This window comes from Chelonoidis abingdonii, chromosome 22 (assembly GCF_003597395.2).
Source record: "Chelonoidis abingdonii isolate Lonesome George chromosome 22, CheloAbing_2.0, whole genome shotgun sequence".
Lineage (NCBI taxonomy): Eukaryota > Metazoa > Chordata > Testudines > Testudinidae > Chelonoidis > Chelonoidis abingdonii.
The window spans coordinates 6,679,292-6,698,425 of NC_133790.1; the positions used below are offsets into that span (position 1 = coordinate 6,679,292).

The 19,134-nt window shown below is 42.0% G+C and overlaps 1 protein-coding gene and 1 long non-coding RNA gene across 16 annotated transcripts in view; one reads left to right on the forward strand and one right to left on the reverse strand.

The window, feature by feature from the left end:
* The window catches only part of CLIP1 (CAP-Gly domain containing linker protein 1), a 136,196-nt gene extending 123,310 nt beyond the window's left edge, over positions 1-12,886 (forward strand). For 9 of the 15 annotated variants that reach the window (XM_075059877.1, XM_075059882.1, XM_032800739.2 and 6 more), the window contains 6 exons: positions 954-974; positions 4,189-4,306; positions 4,790-4,949; positions 5,766-5,815; positions 10,157-10,278; positions 11,054-12,886. In XM_075059877.1, the coding sequence (XP_074915978.1) occupies positions 954-974; positions 4,189-4,306; positions 4,790-4,949; positions 5,766-5,815; positions 10,157-10,278; positions 11,054-11,276 (694 nt within the window). In that variant the 3' untranslated portion in view covers positions 11,277-12,886. The other 6 variants (XM_075059876.1, XM_075059886.1, XM_032800754.2 and 3 more) reach the window with 2 other exon arrangements.
* On the reverse strand, positions 4,348-19,100 carry LOC116836813 (uncharacterized). Its single transcript, XR_004376537.2, has 2 exons — positions 18,918-19,100; positions 4,348-4,903 (listed from the first exon to the last, which is right to left on the reverse strand). It is a non-coding gene; the product is annotated as an uncharacterized LOC116836813 (long non-coding RNA).
* Positions 19,101-19,134: the final 34 nt, after the last annotated feature.

The following is a 19,134-nucleotide window of genomic DNA, read 5'->3' on the forward strand; positions in this document are numbered from 1 at the left end:
TCGAGATGTGTTGCTCATCTCCATTCCACCCCCGCCCTCCTCCCCCACTGTCGGAGTAGCCGGCAAGAAGGAACTGAGGAGCGGGCGGGCCGACAGGGCTATATATTACCCGCTATGGCGGCGCCACTCTAGGGGGCGACCTGCCGGCCCGCTGGAGTTGCTAGGGTAAAAGTCTTCCGACGAATGTGCATGCGCGGCGCGTACACCTAACTGGAATGGATATGAGCAACACATCTCGAAGAACAACAGTTACAAAGGTGAGTAACCGTGTTTTAGGGTAACCATGCCTAATTAAATAAAATATGTCTCTTTCCTCATCCATATTCTCTCTCTCACACACACGTATCAGTTGATGTTGTCCCCCGCCCCCTTCCTTAGACTTTCAGGATGCAGAAGCTGAGACATCTTTTATTTTAATTTGGCCAAACGTCCAGCTAGCAGCAGATTCCCCACCTTCCTTCACCCACAGGAATTCCTTTTAGTATCAATGGATTAGGAAATATTCCAGTCAGGAATGACAAATGGTTGATATTTATGAATCTGAAACTAAGAGAGGATTCTCTGTTACTTCAGCTCATTAGATTCATTGTGGATTGCTAACTGTCTTACTGTCTTTGAGCTTGCGCTATTTATCAATACTCATTTCACTCCTCTCTCTTCCCTTTCCTACCCTTGCTTCCTTTGCTATATCTGTGTGTCTTTAATGGTAAGACTCAAGAAAGTCTATCCACGTTACAATAAATAATTATTTTTTTTAAGTAAAGTTGTTGTACATATTTTTGGCTGCCTTTGTCCCTCAGTGTCTTGCTTTTGTTTTGTAAAATACACAGCAGTACATATATATTTCTATTTTTTACAACAAAAAAGTCAGTTCAAATTTAGTTCTTTACTGTACTTTGCATTTCTCTCTCATGTTTCTAACACGTGGTTCTTGTTATCTTGCATTTTTAAAGCTTGCCCAGTAACACTTTAAGGTACTTGCTTCATTATTGGAATTTCTTATTTTTGTAGTAAGGGAAGAATCTGGGTACTTTGATGTGAAAAGGAACCCATATCTCACATCATTTTTATATACTCTGCACAGAGTATAATTTAGCTTCTTATACAGGTGTTTTCTTTACAGCATTTGGAATTGTTGTGTAAAACTAATACAATCCTACATCTGTGTGCTACCTAAACTATTGGAGACTTGTTAGTAAATAGGCATTTGTGGTATGAAGGGATGAATTTTGAATAACAGCACCCATCTTATTACCAGATGATCATGAGTATTTTCCAGCTGCTTTCTCTTGTAAGTCATTATATAAAGCTAATTCCAACTCAACATGCATCCTTCAAGTTTAACTCCCCCTAATACTACCTCATACTGCAGATGATATTGAAGATTTAGAATATCAGAGGAATGGATTATCTGGTGATGCTGATAGGTGAATGTGATTCAGGTCTAAGTGAAAAGACTGCTTAAAGCAATACACCTACAGTATTTGTAGGTTTTCCTTTTTGCACTTTTTAGAATACCTGAGTGGGTCCATGACACGTCAAGATTTTCTTCCTAAAGACACTGCCTTCTAAATGATAAGGCAATGGTACGTGAAAGGGACCTTTCTCTCCTCCTCTTGTTCTCTCTCTTTCATTCTGCTCCCCTCTTCTTTCTCCTTTGTGTTTGTATAATATATAGAGTTATATACACACATATAGTAGTTATAAATGCATGCAATCTCTCCCCCTCTAAGTACCTCCTTTAAGTATCAGACCTCTCCAGTGCCCACATTGTATCTCCCCCTTTTACCAATATTAAAAAATGGTCAGCCATCAAGTCCTTTACTGACCTTTTGTACAAAACATTTGTGTGACACTTCGAGATAAAGATTTGACAAAGTTGAATCAAGATATTGTCCAACATTTCAAGTCCCCAAAGGCTCCCATCTTCCCTTCCACCATTGCCTTCTGAGGGAAGACAAACCCCGTGATACTGGGTCCCTGTACATGAAGGGATAGGAGCAGTAACTCCACAACACATTTTCCCTTCTTCCAAGCGTACTGTGTGGTCTGAGCTCTATGGTTGCGGGGGAAGATCCGTGCAATGTGTCAGCCCCTTCTGGCTACTCCCAAAAGAAAGTGGGGGTTTCTCTGCAGACGTTGCTTTGTCTATCCGGTCTCACCACTCTGCACAGCGTTCCCAGTTCAGCAAAGCATTTAAGCATGTGTTTAATTTAGAACAGTGAGTAATCCCATTGAAAATCCATGACATTGCTCCCATGCTTAAAGTTAAGCACAGGCTTAAGTGCTTTGCTGAATCAGTGCCAGTGAAAGCACCTGACTGGCGACTCATTAAATGCTTTTTGTTAATGAAAGCCTAGGTTTGTATTAGTAGGAGAGATTCTTTACTCAACACTTCAATTTTGTGTTTCCATTATATTTACTTTCATTGTAAAAACAGGAACCTGAATGTTGTGAGGTGTGTACATCACTCTCCATAAACCCCAGATTCTCCACTTACTGCTTCCATTCATGAGTATAAGCATAATCTTAACAATGGAAGAATTACTTCTACTGTCATTGTTGCTTGAGTTTTCTATTAATCCTGAGTCACTGACAGTATTGTATGTCATGGGCTGGATATCATGGGTCTCACTGACTATAGATATTAAAAATCTCCCAACTTGGGCCTATCAGTTATCCTGTATCTAGTGTGCATTGTTCTGTAAGGATATACTGTAATATTGATCACTTGGATAGTCTTAATATATTTTAGTTCATTTGATTACTTGGCTAACAATCATTATCACATTCAATCTTCTTGAAGAATCTGCTCCTTCATGATTAAAACTTAAGTCTCCTCCAGCTAAATTAAGTGGCCAGTTTTCTCAGAAGTGTATATATATAAAAAAGACAGTTAAGAACTTGGAAAAGATGGCCATGATTTTCAAAATGGAGGTGCCTAATGTTAGGCTCCTAATTCCATATTTAGACAGCTAGAAAAGTGGTCTGATTTTCAAAAGCGTGGTGCTCCTAACCGTTCCGGTTGAAGGGGATCAGTGGAAGCTGATGGAGCATCCATGCTTTTGAAAATCAGGCCACTTTTCTAGGTGCTTAAATGTTGGGTGTAAGGGTCTAATTCTGAGCACTCAATTTTGAAAATCATGGTTTGTCATTGCAACTCTGTTACTTGCAAAAATATCTTTTAGTTTTGAAGCAGTAGCCCTCAGAGCACAAGTTCTCATTATGTGGGAACATGAACTCATTGGGACACTTATGAATGTTAAGATACAAGACTTTATCATATCCCTTAACATTTTGGGATGTTATTCCTATTCTGGTCTGTTGTTATTGGCACTCTCTTTTCCCTTGCTATTGAGACGATAAACTATTTCCTCAATGCTCAATCCACATGCTCAATTGGTTATGCTCTGAGGCCTCACCACTGTGGGGTTAATATTAAATATGGTGCCCAGGTGGTATCAATTTGCACCACCTGCTAACCCATTGGACTACTTTTTATGTCATTTACTCAATGCATGAAAACAAATAGGAATGGAGTGCTTTTCAGACAGCCTATTCATTCATTAACTGTGCAGTTTGCCATGTTGGGGTTTAAAAAGTCTACTGTGTAGTAAAAGAACAAATTCTAAATGGTCTTGTGCTAAGACAGTAGCTATTGTTAAGGCCTAATAGTTCTCAAAATATATCTTTACAGAGAACATGACATTACTGAAATAAGTGAGGACCAGCTGATATTTCCACCATCATCCATGCTTTGCATGACAATTATATAATGAGCTTTGCATGTACTTTTTGTTGCTTGTTAATAATTATTCCAAGAAGTAACACAACTCTGAAGTTAGGTTTTTGTGGATCATTCTGTGCAACACGTTTTTTTGATTCTATATCTCCCCAATTTATTAACTTTTTTCTTTAAATTCAAATGGATGCGATGATATGCAGATTCTGGCATGTATCTACGTAGGTAAACTTTTTGCTTTGTTTCCACAGTAGTAAAATCCAAAATGATTTTGCAAATATAAAATCTCAGTGAAATATAGAACCGAAACATGCTTTTGAGAGAATTTTCTAATGATAGTCTAATATTTTAAATTAACTATGAAACCAGATTTTCTTGGTTGATTTAAGCAATGTTAACTGAACAACTCTTCAGATGATTTCTGGAACTCTTTGACTTTCTTTTAGAGAATCCGTATTAAAAAAAGAAATAGATGAAGAGAGAGCTTCTTTACAGAAATCCATCAGTGTTACTAGTGCCTTGATCACAGAGAAAGATGAAGAACTGGAAAAACTCAGAAATGAGGTATCTTTTTAGAACTATAGTAGTCAAACTGTAAGGTGTCATTGGCTTTTTTAAAACATTTTATTAATGACTTCTGGAACATACAGATTTTTCCAAAACTGCTCCCTAAAGTTGACCTTCTAAATCATTCCTTCAGTGTCCAAATAGGTGGCTGATATTCAGAGGAGCTCAGCATCCACTGGCTTCCTTAGGAGTTGTGGGTGCTCCCAGCACTTCTGAAAATTAGGCCACTTGTTTACGTAGGTGTCTAAATAGGGATATAAAATCACGCTTTGAGCACTCACTTTTGAAGAGCTTGTTGCTATTTCTGTCTTTACTTTTTTTCAAATCAAAGTAGGCTCCAAACATTGTTTTTTGTTTGTCATATGTTTACTGGCTTATCTTTTTGGTGGTAATCTAGCATTTATTCTACTATAATAACATTCCCTTATTGCTTTTGGTTTTACTCCAAACTGCCTAAGCATTCTCAATTAATTATTGCAGATCACAGTGCTCCGTGGAGAAAATGCCTCTGCAAAAACCTTGCAGTCAGTAGTTCAGTCACTGGAGTCCGATAAGTTGAAACTTGAGCAAAGGGTGAAGAACCTGGAGCAGAAACTGAAAGAGAACAAGAGACAGCCTTCTTCAATCACTAGCTCCTCAGGTAACACGCAGACTGTCCATTTACTGTATCAGTGCTCCCACTTGGGGCAACTTGAGCATTGTTGTACCTTGCTGTTAACTAATCAATATTGTGTACTGTAAACCACACCATTAGCAGAGATCTTAGTATGCTGAACTTCATCTACTGAGATGGCTCTACAATTGTTCAATAGTCAAGTGTAAGACTTTGAATGAAGGAAATGGGACTAAATTAAAATCTGATAATGTTATTGATGTCACTAGTTGCTCCCACTTACATCAGTGATGAATTTGGCCTGAAATATCTCTGTGAATCCATTTAAAATTCCTATCCCTATAAATGGTATATTTTTCCTGTGCAAAAGAGCATTTCTTAATGAAGTCTTATGACTCCTGGAAACCTGTTCTCTCACACCAGGAAAAGAAATCAGACCTGGTTTTAGCACAGGACTGGGAGCCAAGACCTTGTGAGTTCTAATCCCAGATTTTGTGTGGACTCCCTCTACCTTCTTCCAAGTCACTTACAGTTTCTGCCTTGGTTTCTCCACTGTAAAATGGAGAGAATATTTACCTCGTAGGGAATTTGTAAGGGTTAGTTATTGCTTGTATATCCACTTGAACATGTAATTTATGATATTGAAAGTACTTCTGTATAACATACCAGTGCTAAATGTCAGATATATCAACGTAAGTTACTTTATTGATGGCTGCTACTGACTGGTTTAGAAATATATGGACATGAGGTTATCCCAGAGGGTAGAGAACTTACATGGTTTGTTGTTTGTATGTTTCATAATAAGGTTGCAGGATTTTTACATCTTGCTTTTTTCTTTAAAAGGTGACACTGCTACTAATCCACTCCAAGAAGAAAAAGCAAAGGAGAGCCAGGTATTGGATCTGAGATATCCGCACTCTATAGTAGTAACATACCTTTACCAGCCTGAGCTTGAGTAAAATATCTTCCCAAAGATAGCTTACTAGATCCTATCTAAATAGTGTTGTAATTGATTGATTTGTAACCCCTTTGTTGCTGATTCACAGAGTAGATGAAGGAGAAAATGAATGGCAGAAGGAAGAGGATGATGGAGGTGTGTAGGGCTACCAGACAGCAAGTTTGAAAAATCGGGATGGGAGTAGGGTGTAATAGAAGCCTATATAAGAAAAAGACCGCAAAACTGGGAGTGTTCCTATAAAATCAGGACATCTGGTCACCCTAGAGGTGTGTGGCAGCTGTGGAAGTGGCCTTGGGGATGTGTAGCCAGGAAGGAACCAGGGCAAGAGGGTAGGCGCAGAACAACAAGATACTTTATGGTAAGTAGGGGGCCCCAGAGAGAGTCCGGACCAGCTAGCTGGTCACAGGCCACAACAACTGACCAGCCAGCTGAGAAGACCTGGTGGGAAGGGACATGGCTGGGTGGGAGAAGCTGTCAGAAGGGTTGTTGCTTATTGAGTACACCCAGTTGATCAAGGAAGCTGTTTCTGATGGGCCACATTAATGGCATGTCCGATTAAAAGAGTCAGTTAAAAGCTAAGGCCAGAATTTTCAATCCTAGATGCTAAAGCTAAGCCTTTAATCCAATGAGAATTGTTATGCTTGCTACCTCAGAAAAGCAGGTACCTATCTTCAGGCTCATAAAGTTGAAAACATTGGTCTTTCGTTAACCTAACTGCAGAATTTCTCTCAAACTGTGGGTGCGGGGGGAATTGCTCAGGTATAATGGAATATTCTTGGTAAAAGGCTTATGAAAAACTTATACAAATGATACGATTATTATTACTTTAGCTAAGAACCTGTGAAGTTATTTATGCTACTTAACATGCTATCCAGTTTACCATCCATGAGGATAGATGCTCCAGGAAACAAAAAATAGTGTGCATAACCATGAAACAGTTTCACCTGTTTAAAGATGAGTAGAGTGTAATATGTAACATGCACAAGTCCATGGAACCAGATCTAATGCATCCAAGGGTGCTGCGGGAATTGGCTGATGTGATTTCAGAGCCATTGGCCATTATCTTTGAAAACTCATGACGATCAGGAGAGGTCTCAGACAATTGAAAAAGGCAAATATAGTGCCCCTCTTTTAAAAAGGGAAGAAGGAGAATCCAGGGAACTACAGCCTCAACTCAATTTTGGAAGCACTTGGAGGAGAGGAAGGTGATCAGGAACAGTCAACATGGATTCACCAAGGGCAAGTCATGCCTGACCCACTTGATTGCCTTCTATGATGAAATAACTGGCTCTGTGGATATGGGGAAAGCAGTGGACATGATTTATCTTGACTTTAGCAAAGCTTTTGATATGGTCTCCCACAGTATTCTTGCCAGCAATTTAAAAAAAAAGTATGGATTCGATGAATGGACTATTAGGTGGATACAAAGCTGGCTAGATTCTTGGGCTCAGTGGGTAGTGATCAATGGCTCAATGTCTAGTTGGCAGCCAATATCAAGAGGAGTGTCCATGGGGTCGGTCCTGGGGCTAGTTTTGTTCAACATCTTTATTTAATGATATGGATGATGGGATGGATTGCACCCTCAGCAAGTTTGAGGATATTAAGCAGGGGGGCGAGGGAGATATTCTGGAGGGTACGGATAGCATTCAGAGTGGCCTAGACAAATTGGAAGATTGGACCAAAAGAAATCTGATGAGGTTCAACAAGGACAAGTGCAGAGTCGTGCACTTAGGACGGAAGAATCCCATGCACCGGTACAGGCTGGGGAACGACTGGCTAAGCAGCAGTTCTGCAGAAAAGCACCTGGGGATTACAGTGGACAATAGGGTGACTAGACGTCCTGATTTTATAGGGACAGTCCCAATTTTGGGGTCTTTTTCTTATATAGGCTCCTATTACCCCCCACGCGCACACACCTCATCCCAATTTTTCACATTTTGCTGTCTTGACACCCTAGTGGACAAGAAGCTGGATATGAGTCAGCAGGTGTGCCTTGTTGTCAAGAAGGTTAATGGCATATTGGGCTGCATTAGGAGAAGCATTGCCAGCAGATTGAGGGAAGTGATTATTCCTCTATCCAGCACTGGTGAGGCCACATCTGGAGTACTGCATCCAGTTTTGGGCCCCCCAATACAGAAGAATGTGGACAAATTGGAGAGAGTCCAGTGGAGGCAACGAAAATGATCAGGGGGCTGGGCACATGACTTACAAGGAGAGGCTGAGGGAACTGGGCTGTTTAGTCTGCAGAAGAGAGAGCAAGGGCGATTTGTTAACAGCCTAACCTACCTGAAGGGAGGTTCCAAAGAGGATAGAGCTAGGTTGTTCTCAGTGGTGGCAGCTGGACAGAACAAGGAGCAATGGGGGAGATCTAGGTTGGATATTAGGAAAAACTATTTCATTAGGAGGGTGGTGAAGCACTGGAATGAGTTACCTAGAGAGATGGTGGAATCTCCATCCTTAAAGGTTTTTAAGGCCCAGATTGAGAAAGCCCTGGCTGGGATGATATAGTTGGTGTTGGTCCTGCTTTGAGCAGGGGGTTGGACTAGATGATCTCCTGAGGTCTCTTCCAACCCTAATCTTCTATGATTTTCTTTATTTTGGTTACAAGTTCAAGTCCTGGAATGGGGAATACCAATCTGTTTCCTAATAACGTAGTGTGTGTATAGATTAGAAGCAGTGTCATTTAACATTCTAACCTCTGGTTTCTTTTTCTGTTTTTTTCTCGTGTCCCTTGCTTTCATCTGTTGCTGGCAACGTTTTCCTCCAATCAGCATATGGTTTGTTTCTGCTTTCTATGCTTTTTTATTCTCTGAGGGTATGGCTACACTTGGAATTTCAAAGCGCTGCTGCGGCAGTGCTTTGAAGTGTGAGTGTGGTCGGAGCGGCAGCGCTGGGAGAGAGGTCTCCCAGCGCTGTTCATAAACCACATCCTCTACAGGTGTAGCGTGCAGCTCCCAGCGCTGCCCCCCTGATTAGACTGAGGCTTTAAAGCGCTGTATCTTGCAGTGCTCAGGGGGGTGTTTTTTCACACCCCTGAGTGCAAAAGTTGCAGTGCTGTAAAGTGCCAGTGTAGCCATTAATTTGCTGTGTGTTGCTTAGCTCACTTAGCTGCTTTCTATTCAGCTATGGGAAAACTCATATGGTCTTTTATCAGAATGCTGTAAATGTCTGCAATCTGGTCCGGAGGTTCAGACTACCTTTGGGAGGCCCAAGTTCAAGAAAATGCAGGCCCTGTATTATTCCATTGCCCCTTTAGGGCCCATTCACTTGTTATACCCATGGTGCCTCACTGATAAGTCAGGTTCAGAGAAAAAGATGAGATTGATATACTATATGCACCCAAGCTGCATAATTCTTATCAAAATCTTTAAATTCCTTCATAAAAATGCATTAAAGGAATGATTGTAACATTGTCTGAGTAGCTGTCCCCCGTCTTCACAGATGAATGCTAATAGATACAGCATTAGTCTCTCACACTGTTACATAATTAGGAGATAATGTACAGTTCCATGTAATAAAGGGGTGAATAGGGACATGTTGGGTGGTTTGGTGGGTGAGAATGGAGAAACAAATACCATTCATGTTTCCATTATGTTTATCGTCAAAGACATCCTTGCTTCAATCCACAGCGAGATTATCAAATCTAGAGCAGAGCGCCATGTTCTGATCCAGTTTACATTTTTTTTCCTGGATTGTCAATGGTGAATTTGTTCCTTGCCTCAATCTTCTCCTCAGATTCTGAGGGACAACACTGGAAACTGATGTTCTGTTTTAGCCACCGAACAGATACAGCACAGGCCTATGTAGTGCAGGCTTCCCTTGAGCTGCTCCCCTGTCCCTGCCAATACATTTAAGACACTTTCTGGAGGGGATTGATCTAGGGACAAGCCCTTTGGGACACTGCTGAAGCTGTCAGCAAGAACGCCTGATGTGGTAATAGTTCTGCGATGTGGTCACTTATCCCCTGGAAACTAAGCTGAGACCCACCATCGTGTTTCAGACTGGCCAGTTGTGGGGTGAACCATTGTTAGTTGCTGGTCAGAATTCACACGACTCAGAGATGCTTGAAATATTTTCTTGGTTTGAAAGCCCTCCATCCCTTAATGTATTTTTCGTAGCGTGCCTGTTTTAATGGTAAAAGCTAACAGCTCCTTTCTGTGCTGCATATTGGCAATGCAGTCTAGTTTTTGCTGATGTTTTCTGTAGAAGTGTAATCCTAAAGCTTCAGAATGTCTTTTTGTTCTAAATATGTTACTTTTTGTTCTAAATCTCCCAGATTGACTTCCTGAATTCAGTAATAGTGGATCTTCAAAGGAAAAATGAAGAATTAAAGTTGAAGGTGGAAATGATGTGTGAAGCAGCTCTCAATGGCAATGAGGAGATAAACAATTATGACAGGTATTAATATTAAAGGAAAAGGCATTTGGTTTATGTTGTGCTGATTCCACTATAAATCACTTCTGTCAGCCTGTGCAGCTGCAGCAGGTCAGCCTCACTGCTGACAAAGAGACCTGAGCCATGAAGTGCAAACGTGACTTGCCCAAATCTGTGGGGTGGCTGGATGCAGAGTTTTTCTGGTCCATCTCTAACTTCTAGCTGGTAGCACAAGCTGTTTCTCTGCAGCTCCTCTGCATGTCCTTGTTATCAATTCCCAACAGTGGCCCTGGCCCTCTACAAATTAGGAAAACACTCTCTACTCCTAGAAGCTGGTATCTGAGTGCAAATGTGTAGGAAACAGTCTAGAGCTCAGTGGTTTTTTAAATAATGGTGGTGGTGTATCCCTTGTATCAAGGAAAAAAGAAACTATTTTTACCAGTTCATACAAATGTCTTTGAAATAGTGGATGTGTATTTGTATAGATTTAAAAACTGTAATGAATAATTTGTTTAATGGCTAGAGTGGGTATTATCACCATGTGAGGAATCTGAGCAACGCCAGAGCTATGGGGGAAATCCAGAAGCTTTGCTGCCTTCCCCCCCCCATCTCCTCCAACGATTCTCTTCACTGCTTGTGATCCACCAATAAATGCCTTGGTTTTAACAGTATTGGATGTTATAAACTTTTATTTTAAAAAAAAGTGGGGTTTTTGGTGGAAGTTTATAATAATGTCTTTTGGGTTTGTTCTCCTTTAAGAGAATATCCAGCCTAACCTATACCAATTTTGCTCTTGCAGCGAGGATGAAAATCAGTCAAAGAAAAAACCTCGCCTCTTCTGTGATATTTGCGACTGCTTTGATCTCCATGAAACTGAAGACTGTCCAACTCAGGCACAGGCATCAGATGACCCTCCCCATTCGACTTATCATGGCAGCAGAAAAGAAGAGCGCCCCTATTGTGAAATCTGTGAGGTGTTCGGGCACTGGACAACCAGTTGCAATGACGACGAGACCTACTAATGCAATACAAGGCCAGGAAAACAAACTTTATTTGTATGCACTAACTGGACAGTTTACCCCACCAGCATTTGTGTGTACAGACATCAGGAAAAGGGACAGTGATTCTTGACACATGCATCCTCGGTTTCAAATCTATAGATATTTTGAACTTCCATTCATAAAGATCTTATTCCCCCCCTTAATAAACTAAAGTGAAGTATAAATAAATTATTTAATAATTACTTTTTGTCATTTATTCCCAACTTCTGGGTATGAACAATTTCTAACAAGAAATGTCCCCTATGTCATTAAATTTATCTATAGGAAAAATTTATAGGAACAAAGTATTATAGTCATATTATAGCTTATTTAAATACCTTAAAATTATGCTGTTAATTTTCATATTTGCACTAAGACATTTTAAGGCTGCATTTGTATATTTAGATTTTTTTAAGCTTTTGACACTGGAATGAGTTGAGAAATATTTCATCCTTATTTTCATCTACTTGTTAACTGTTTTACTGTGCTCTTGATCAAAAAACATGAGCTCTGTGCACTACATATATACGTAGTGCCTTTCTTTCCATTGGACTACAGTATGAAATTTATAAAATCATGAAGCAGGTAAGAAAACAAGCTACTATGGGGAATTTTTAAAAACCTGTATGCTGTGCACACTTACTGCCATTTGTGTGACATTCATTTTTTTGCATTATTTCAGCTCCTATAGTGTGTGCGTGTGTGTGTATATATACATATATATATTAAAAATTATATTTTGGAAAAAACATGTCTTCTCATTCACGTTTTTAAATTATATTAGAAGTCATCACAGGACCTGTTTATGGGATAAACAGTACAACATGACTACTTCATTTGTTGACTTAAAAATATAAAACCACCTCAGTATTGGGAGATTTTTATTAATGTGTTTCCTGTGAAAAAAATCTTCCAGCACACTTGTATCCTCTAGCAGGTTTTCAGTAAAGTCTACAGGAAACTAAATATTTATGCTAACTATTTCATGATACAGTTTCCCTGGTTTTTATTTTATTTTCAGATGAATGTAACATGGAAAATTCAACATTAATAATTGTGGATTTTCTTAAGCAAAAACATAACAAGGAATGAAGAAATCTAAACCATCAGAACACAATGTGGTCTAGCTTATGTCACTTGTTCTAATGTTGAGATGTACCTTATTACATGGACAGTTAAATTAGTTTTAGAGGGGCTGCTCATATAGTAAGAAAACACTCAACGTGAGCCAGGGTGGACCCATCAGGCCCTAAATAATTTATTCAGATAGATTTAAACCATCTTCTTTTGAATGTCTTCTAGCATATGTAAAAAGGACTAAAACTATACTGCATCTTCCCTGCTACCTGTACAATATACAGTATAGGGTTTACTCTTTTATATAACTGTATATAAGCCTTTGATGTATTTTTCTCAAGATTATCAACCAAGTATCTGGCACATGATATAAAGTAAATCTGTAATCATCTGTAATCATTTTAAATTTGGGGTAACTAATGTATTATAGTAATAGGAACAAAAGCAGGGAAATCAGTATTAATTTGAAGAATTGACTGTACTGTATCTCCTTTAATAAATGGTTATTCTCGTCACCTTTGTCTTGTATTCTTGCTATTTCTCAGAGACTGTGCAGGGGCCCTTATTATTTAAAAATCAAAAAGAAACAGATAAATGGAAGAACTTTTCTAGTGACTGGGAGTGATGTGTGATGTTCCGAGAGCCCTGGCCACATCCATGTACCTCCAAATCGCACAGGGAAAGAGCCCATCTGTTATGGATTGTGTGGGATTATTTTACTAGAAAGGAAGTGAATGGGTAAGAAAATTTCCATTTGGGTTGCTGGGGCCCCAAACAAAATGTGTTCTAGAACCTATTTATTTGTAATGTAAAAAGGCTGTCTGACATTTACTTGTCATTCAAGGAAGATATGTTTTGGAATGTCAAGAGGTGGCAGTGAAGCTTCTAAAATGTATAGTGGATTTACATTCAAATGGATACTAAGATCTATTTAGAATCATAGATTATTAGGGTTGGAAGGGACCTCAGGAGATCTAGTCCAACCCCCTGCTCAAAGCAGGACCAATCCCCAAATGGCCCCCTCAAGGATTGAACTCTCAACCCTGGGTTTAGCAGCCAATGCTCAAACAATCTGCAAAACATAACTTTAATAGAAATGTTTACATAGTATACATTTTAAATTCCAGTGAAAAGAGAGTCTCTGATGTGGATTTAAACACTGGGGCAGGTGCTGTACGTGTACAATGCCTGGCACAAGGGAGCAGTGATCAGGGCCTCTCTGCACTACTGCCATACAAATAATTATTAACTTAGTACAGCTAACACAGTATCTTGACAGATTTGTACACTCTCAAAGGCATTTCCCCATCGGTTATATCTGGGTCATTTTCTTGTCTACCTGGTGTAGGGGAGGTTTGAAAGTTGTTGGTCAATGGCTAAACATTCACCATGGATAGTGCCAAAGCTTCTGCTATTGCAAAGGGAAACTGTGCCATGAAAACAATTCCCACTTGTCAGGAAATTCACTCTAGAATACAGCAGGATTGTAAAACATGCTGTCCTGGTGTATCTTTACTTGATGAGCTTTGGGGTGGTAACAAACCCAGATAGCAAGAATAAAGGGGTATGGTTACTGCCTGCCAGCTGAGAGAGAGATTGCGTGGAGAGGGGTGCAAAGCAGCATGCTTGAGGAGAAGGAGTTGTCAAAAGGCCTAGAACAGTGATACTCAGATTGAGGCTCAAGAGCTGCAAGCTGCTCTTCAATGTGTCTCCTGCAGCTCTTTGCAGCACATATTAAAACACTGTGTAATTCAATTATTAACCAATCAAGATGCTTTTACTATGTTGTTAAGCAATTGTAGTTGATAAAATCACACTTGGTCAGTCACTTTGCTGTGAGAATTTTTTATATATAAAAATAGTAAATGAAACAATGAATTCACGCTACCCTGGCTCTTTTGGGTAAGGCTAATCACTAACTTGGCTCCTGAACCACTGTCTGAGTATCACTAGCCTGTAGCATCTTCAGCACTCCGCAGTGCTTGTCTCAAGGAAGCAGTTTCTGATGGTTTTCATTAATGGCATGTCAGAATGAAAGGGTCACTTAAGAGCTAGAGCCAGTGTTTTCAAACATGGAGGCTAATGTTAGGCCCTTAATCCAACAGGAATTGTGCTGCTTGCTAACTCAGCCACCTCTGTTTTAGGTGCCTAACTTTAGGCTCTCACAACTGAAGACCCTAGCAGAGGGAGACCTGGCTGACAGGGACAGAAAATGAGGGGTCATATGCAACTAAGGCTTACAGTCACATGTAAGTTATTTGGCACAAGGGGGGCCCTCCTCTGAGCAAGTTAAGATGGAACATTTGGGAATCTAGGCAACGCTCTCAGCTGGAACCACTCACCTCCTCCCTATGAGGAAAGGTTAAAAAAAAATGACATGTTTAATCTTAAGAAAAGATGACTGAGGGGAGACCTGATAAGTCTAAGAACTGGTTTAAAGAGGATAGTGCTCAATTGTTCTCCATGTCCAATGAAGTTAACCTCCAGCAATGGAAATTTAGGTTAGGTATTGGGAAACATTTTCTAACTATAAGGATAGTTAAGCACTGGAGTAGGCTTACAAGGGAGGTTGTGGAATCCTGATCATTGGAGCTTTTTAAGAACAGGTTAGCCAAACACCTGTCAGGGATGATCTAGGTTTACTTGGTCCTACCACAGTGCAGGGGGGATGTCCTCTTGATGTCCTTTCCAGCCCTACGTTTCTCTGGAACATGCCAATCACAGACAGATTTATTATTTATGGATCACAAGGCCACTGCTAAAACAGCTTTTTCCACATTATCAGCAATGCTGGAGGTAACACACTACAAGGCTTTTAGTTCTGTCTCCAAAATTTACTGAAATGCAACGCATACTCAGCTTTATCAACTCATATTCTAGTGCAAAACTTTAATTCTATAAGGGCTAGAGACTTATACCAGTAATAAAATAAGGCATAGCACCATGACTGGCACTTCGGATGTGATTTTTTTTTTTTTTAAATGTTAACAAGTTCTTATCTTCATTGAAATGAGTTTGCTGGTATAACTGTCCTTGTGCAGACACAGTTTATACCGGCAATACAGTAACTCCTCTCAAAGTCATCCCACTTAATGTTTCATTGTTACGTTGCTAATCAATTAGAGAACATGCTCGTTTAAAGTTGCACGATGCTCCCTTAGTAGTTTGACAGCTGCCTGCTTTGTCCATTGCTTACAGAAAAAGCAGCCCATTGGAGCTAGCTGGTGGGGGCTTGGAACCAGTGTGGATGGTAGCCCCCCCTATTAACTCCCCACTCCCTTAAGTTTCCTGTGGGGCAGCCACCCAGCAGGCTATCAATTGCCAAGCAGTTCAGCTGTCCCTCCCCACACTGCCATATGCTGCTCCTGCCCCCTGCCTTGGAGCTGCTCCTGGGAACTTCCTGCTTGCTGGGTGGGGTGGGGTGGGGGAGGAGGGAGGCTAATGTCAGGGTGTCCCCCTTGTTAGGGGGCTTATTCCTTCACCCTCTCACTTCGCTGGTCCTCCTTGCATGAACAGAGAGTAACAATATCGAAGTCCAAAGGTGCAAACAATTGGATGTTTACTGGGGTGAACTTCCAGCAAGCATGAGTCCAGTTTCCTTCCTAGCTCTGACACCACAGAGCCTTGCCTGTGTCCCTGTTCCCATTCCCCACCCCTTAGCAAAACATGATTCCAGTTCCCCCTTCCCATTCCCCCCTTACTTCCTGATTGACTGCAGACTATATAGTAAAACTTGAGTTCTGCTTAGCTATACCTTAACCAATCATTTTACTAACCAATCCTAACATATTGTAATGATTTATCTAATTATATCCCACCACCTTAATTGGTTTACACCCAACAAAATTAATTATACAGCAGACAGAAACAATCATAGAACCAGACAGAGATTATACAAACAATAGGGAAGCGGAGACTACAGTGATAGAACAATACAGAAATGAGGATTTCACATCCCAGCTACTGGTAAGTGAGTTCTTGCCAGACAGGATGCTATCAAATTAAGTTTCCTTTTACATCTTTTAGGCTCTTCCCTTTCTCTGGAGATGATAGGAATACAATCCTGTCCTGATATTCCTAACAGCCCAGTAGCACTGTATTTCAATGTGACTAGTCTGGAATGTAAGATGTGACCATACACTTCCCAGTGTATGGCTGCCTCTGCTACTTAGCTGAAGGCCTTAACCTAAGAACAGGGCCCCAGACTGCCACAGCAAGAGAAGGCCCTTACACAGACAGGTTTCAGAGTAGCAGGCGTGTTAGTCTGGATCCGTAAAAAGAACATGAGTACTTGTGGCACCTTAGAGACTAACAAATTTATTTGAGCATAAGCTTTCGTGGGCTACAGCCCACTTCATTGGATGCATAGAATGGAACATATAAAAAGAGTGTGTGTATATATACACGTACAGAGAAGATGCCATATCAGCTCTAAGAGGCTAATTAATTATGACGACCTGTTATCAGCAGAAAAAAAGCTTTTGTAGTGATAATCAAGATGGTCAATTACAGACAGTTGACAAGAGATGTAAGGACGGTTATAGAGGTATACAAGAAAATCAAAATCACTGTCTGTCCTTATAACTAGCTTAGTGATAAGAATACACCTACATTCTTTTAAAGTATAGATCTTTGCAGACAGACCTGAATATCTATATCCTAACACCCCCCTCCCCTGCTCCTGCCCCCTGCTCACTGCATCTGCATAGAGCAGGGGGGGGACACAACAGGGCTCAGGATGGAGGGAGCTTGCTGATAGCAGCTGCTGTCTCAACTTGCTGATCTACTTAAAAAGGCAATGTACTTAGAGTGGGGTCAGCAACCTTAAAGGGGCAATGCGCATCACTCACATGCACGGGGTGTGTCTCTCTGACTGCCATGCTGTCTCCCCTCCCTCCATTTGTTCTGCCTTGTAGAGTGTGAGGCTACATTAACAACGTGTTAACCCTTGAGGGCTCAGACAAGTGCTAGTCCATCATTTCACAGCAAGGCATTCCCTGGGAAATATCCCACCCTCTTCCACCCTCTGACTTCACCACCACAACCAAGCTTCACAATCATCATTGCTGTGTACAGTATTAAATTGTTTGTTTAAAACTTATACTCTGTGTGTGTATATATATATATATAGTCTTTTGTATGGTGAAACAAATTTCCCTGGAACTTAACACCCCACCCCCCTACATTTACACTAATTCTTATGGGGAAATTGGATTTGCTTAACATCATTTCACTTAAAGTTGCATTTTTCAGGAACATAACTACACCGTTAAGTGAGGAGTTACTGTAATTAATTTGGTGGTATAGCTTATACCAATTCTCCAAACAAACGAATGTTTCTCTAGTATAACTGCATATTTCTACACTAGAAATTCTTCAGTCGACCTAGCGATGGTGACAGTGGGGTTTAGGTCACCTTAATTACACAACATAAGCAGTGACATTTTTATAGCCCTGACCTACCTTTGTAGCAGGGGCCAGCCCCCTGTGTCTACAATTTTTTGCCAGCCATAACTATGTAGGCTCGGGCTGCGATTTTACTCATACTCTTAGCTGACATGGCCATTGTGACAACATATTTAAGTACAGACCAGCCCTAAGACAGAGATTGCAGTAACAACCTTTCTCCCCATGGGTGCTGTTACCCCAGTATCTCTCCCTCCTCAGTGCAGGTTCTGTTACCCCAGTACCCCACACCCCTGGGGAGGTGACGTTAGCCAGCACCCCGTGGGGGCAGAGGCCATTACCCCAATATCCCTCTCTGAGGCCATTACTCCAGTGCCCCTAGGGGGCAGAGGCCCTTACCCCAGTGCCCCACTCCCCTGGGGGAGATGACATTACCCAGTACCTCCAGGGGCAGCAGCCATTACCCCAGTGCCCGCCAGGGCAGGTGCTGTTACCCCAGTACCCCTCCCCCCAGGACAGGCACTGTTACCCCAGTACCCCCCAAGGGCAGGTGCTGTTACCCCAGTACCCCCCCCCGGAGTAGGTGATGTTAGCCAGTACCCCTGGGGCAGTGGCCATTACCCCAATATCCCCCTATGGGGTCATTACCTCAGTTCCCCCTGAGGCAGGTGCTGTTACCCCAGTACCTCTCACCCCCCTGGGGTAGGTGATGTTAGCCAGTACCCCCGGGGGCAGAGGCCGTTACCCCAGTACCCCACCCCCCAGAGCAGGTGCTGTTACCCCGGTACCCCACTCCCCTGGGGGAGGTGACATTACCCAGTGCCCCCCGGGGGCAGAGGCCATTACCCCAGTGCCCACCGGGGCAGGTGCTGCTACCCCAGTACCCCACCCCCCGGGGGCAGGGGGCGTTTCCCCAGTGCCCCCCGGGGGTAGAGGCCATTACCCCAGTGCCCACCGGGGCAGGTGCTGTTACCCCAGTACCTCTCACCCCCCTGGGGTAGGTGATGTTAGCCAGTACCCCCGGGGGCAGAGGCTGTTACCCCAGTACCCCACCCCCCAGGGCAGGCGCTGTTACCCTGGTACCCCACTTCCCTGGGGGAGGTGACATTACCCAGTACCCCCGGGGGCAGCGGCCCTTACCCCAGTGCCCAGCTGCCCTCTCGTCACAGCTCATTGACTGTCCCGGGACAGAACATGCTCCGCGGGGAACGGTCCCGCCTCCCGGCCGCGAGCAGCAGCCGTTATAGCCGGGGCCCCCGGTGGGGGCAGGGGGCCGCCGTCGGGATCCTCCTGGGGCTCCAGAAGGCGGGGCCTGCGCGAGGAGATGGCGAGCGACAGCTTCGCCGAGTCACGTGAT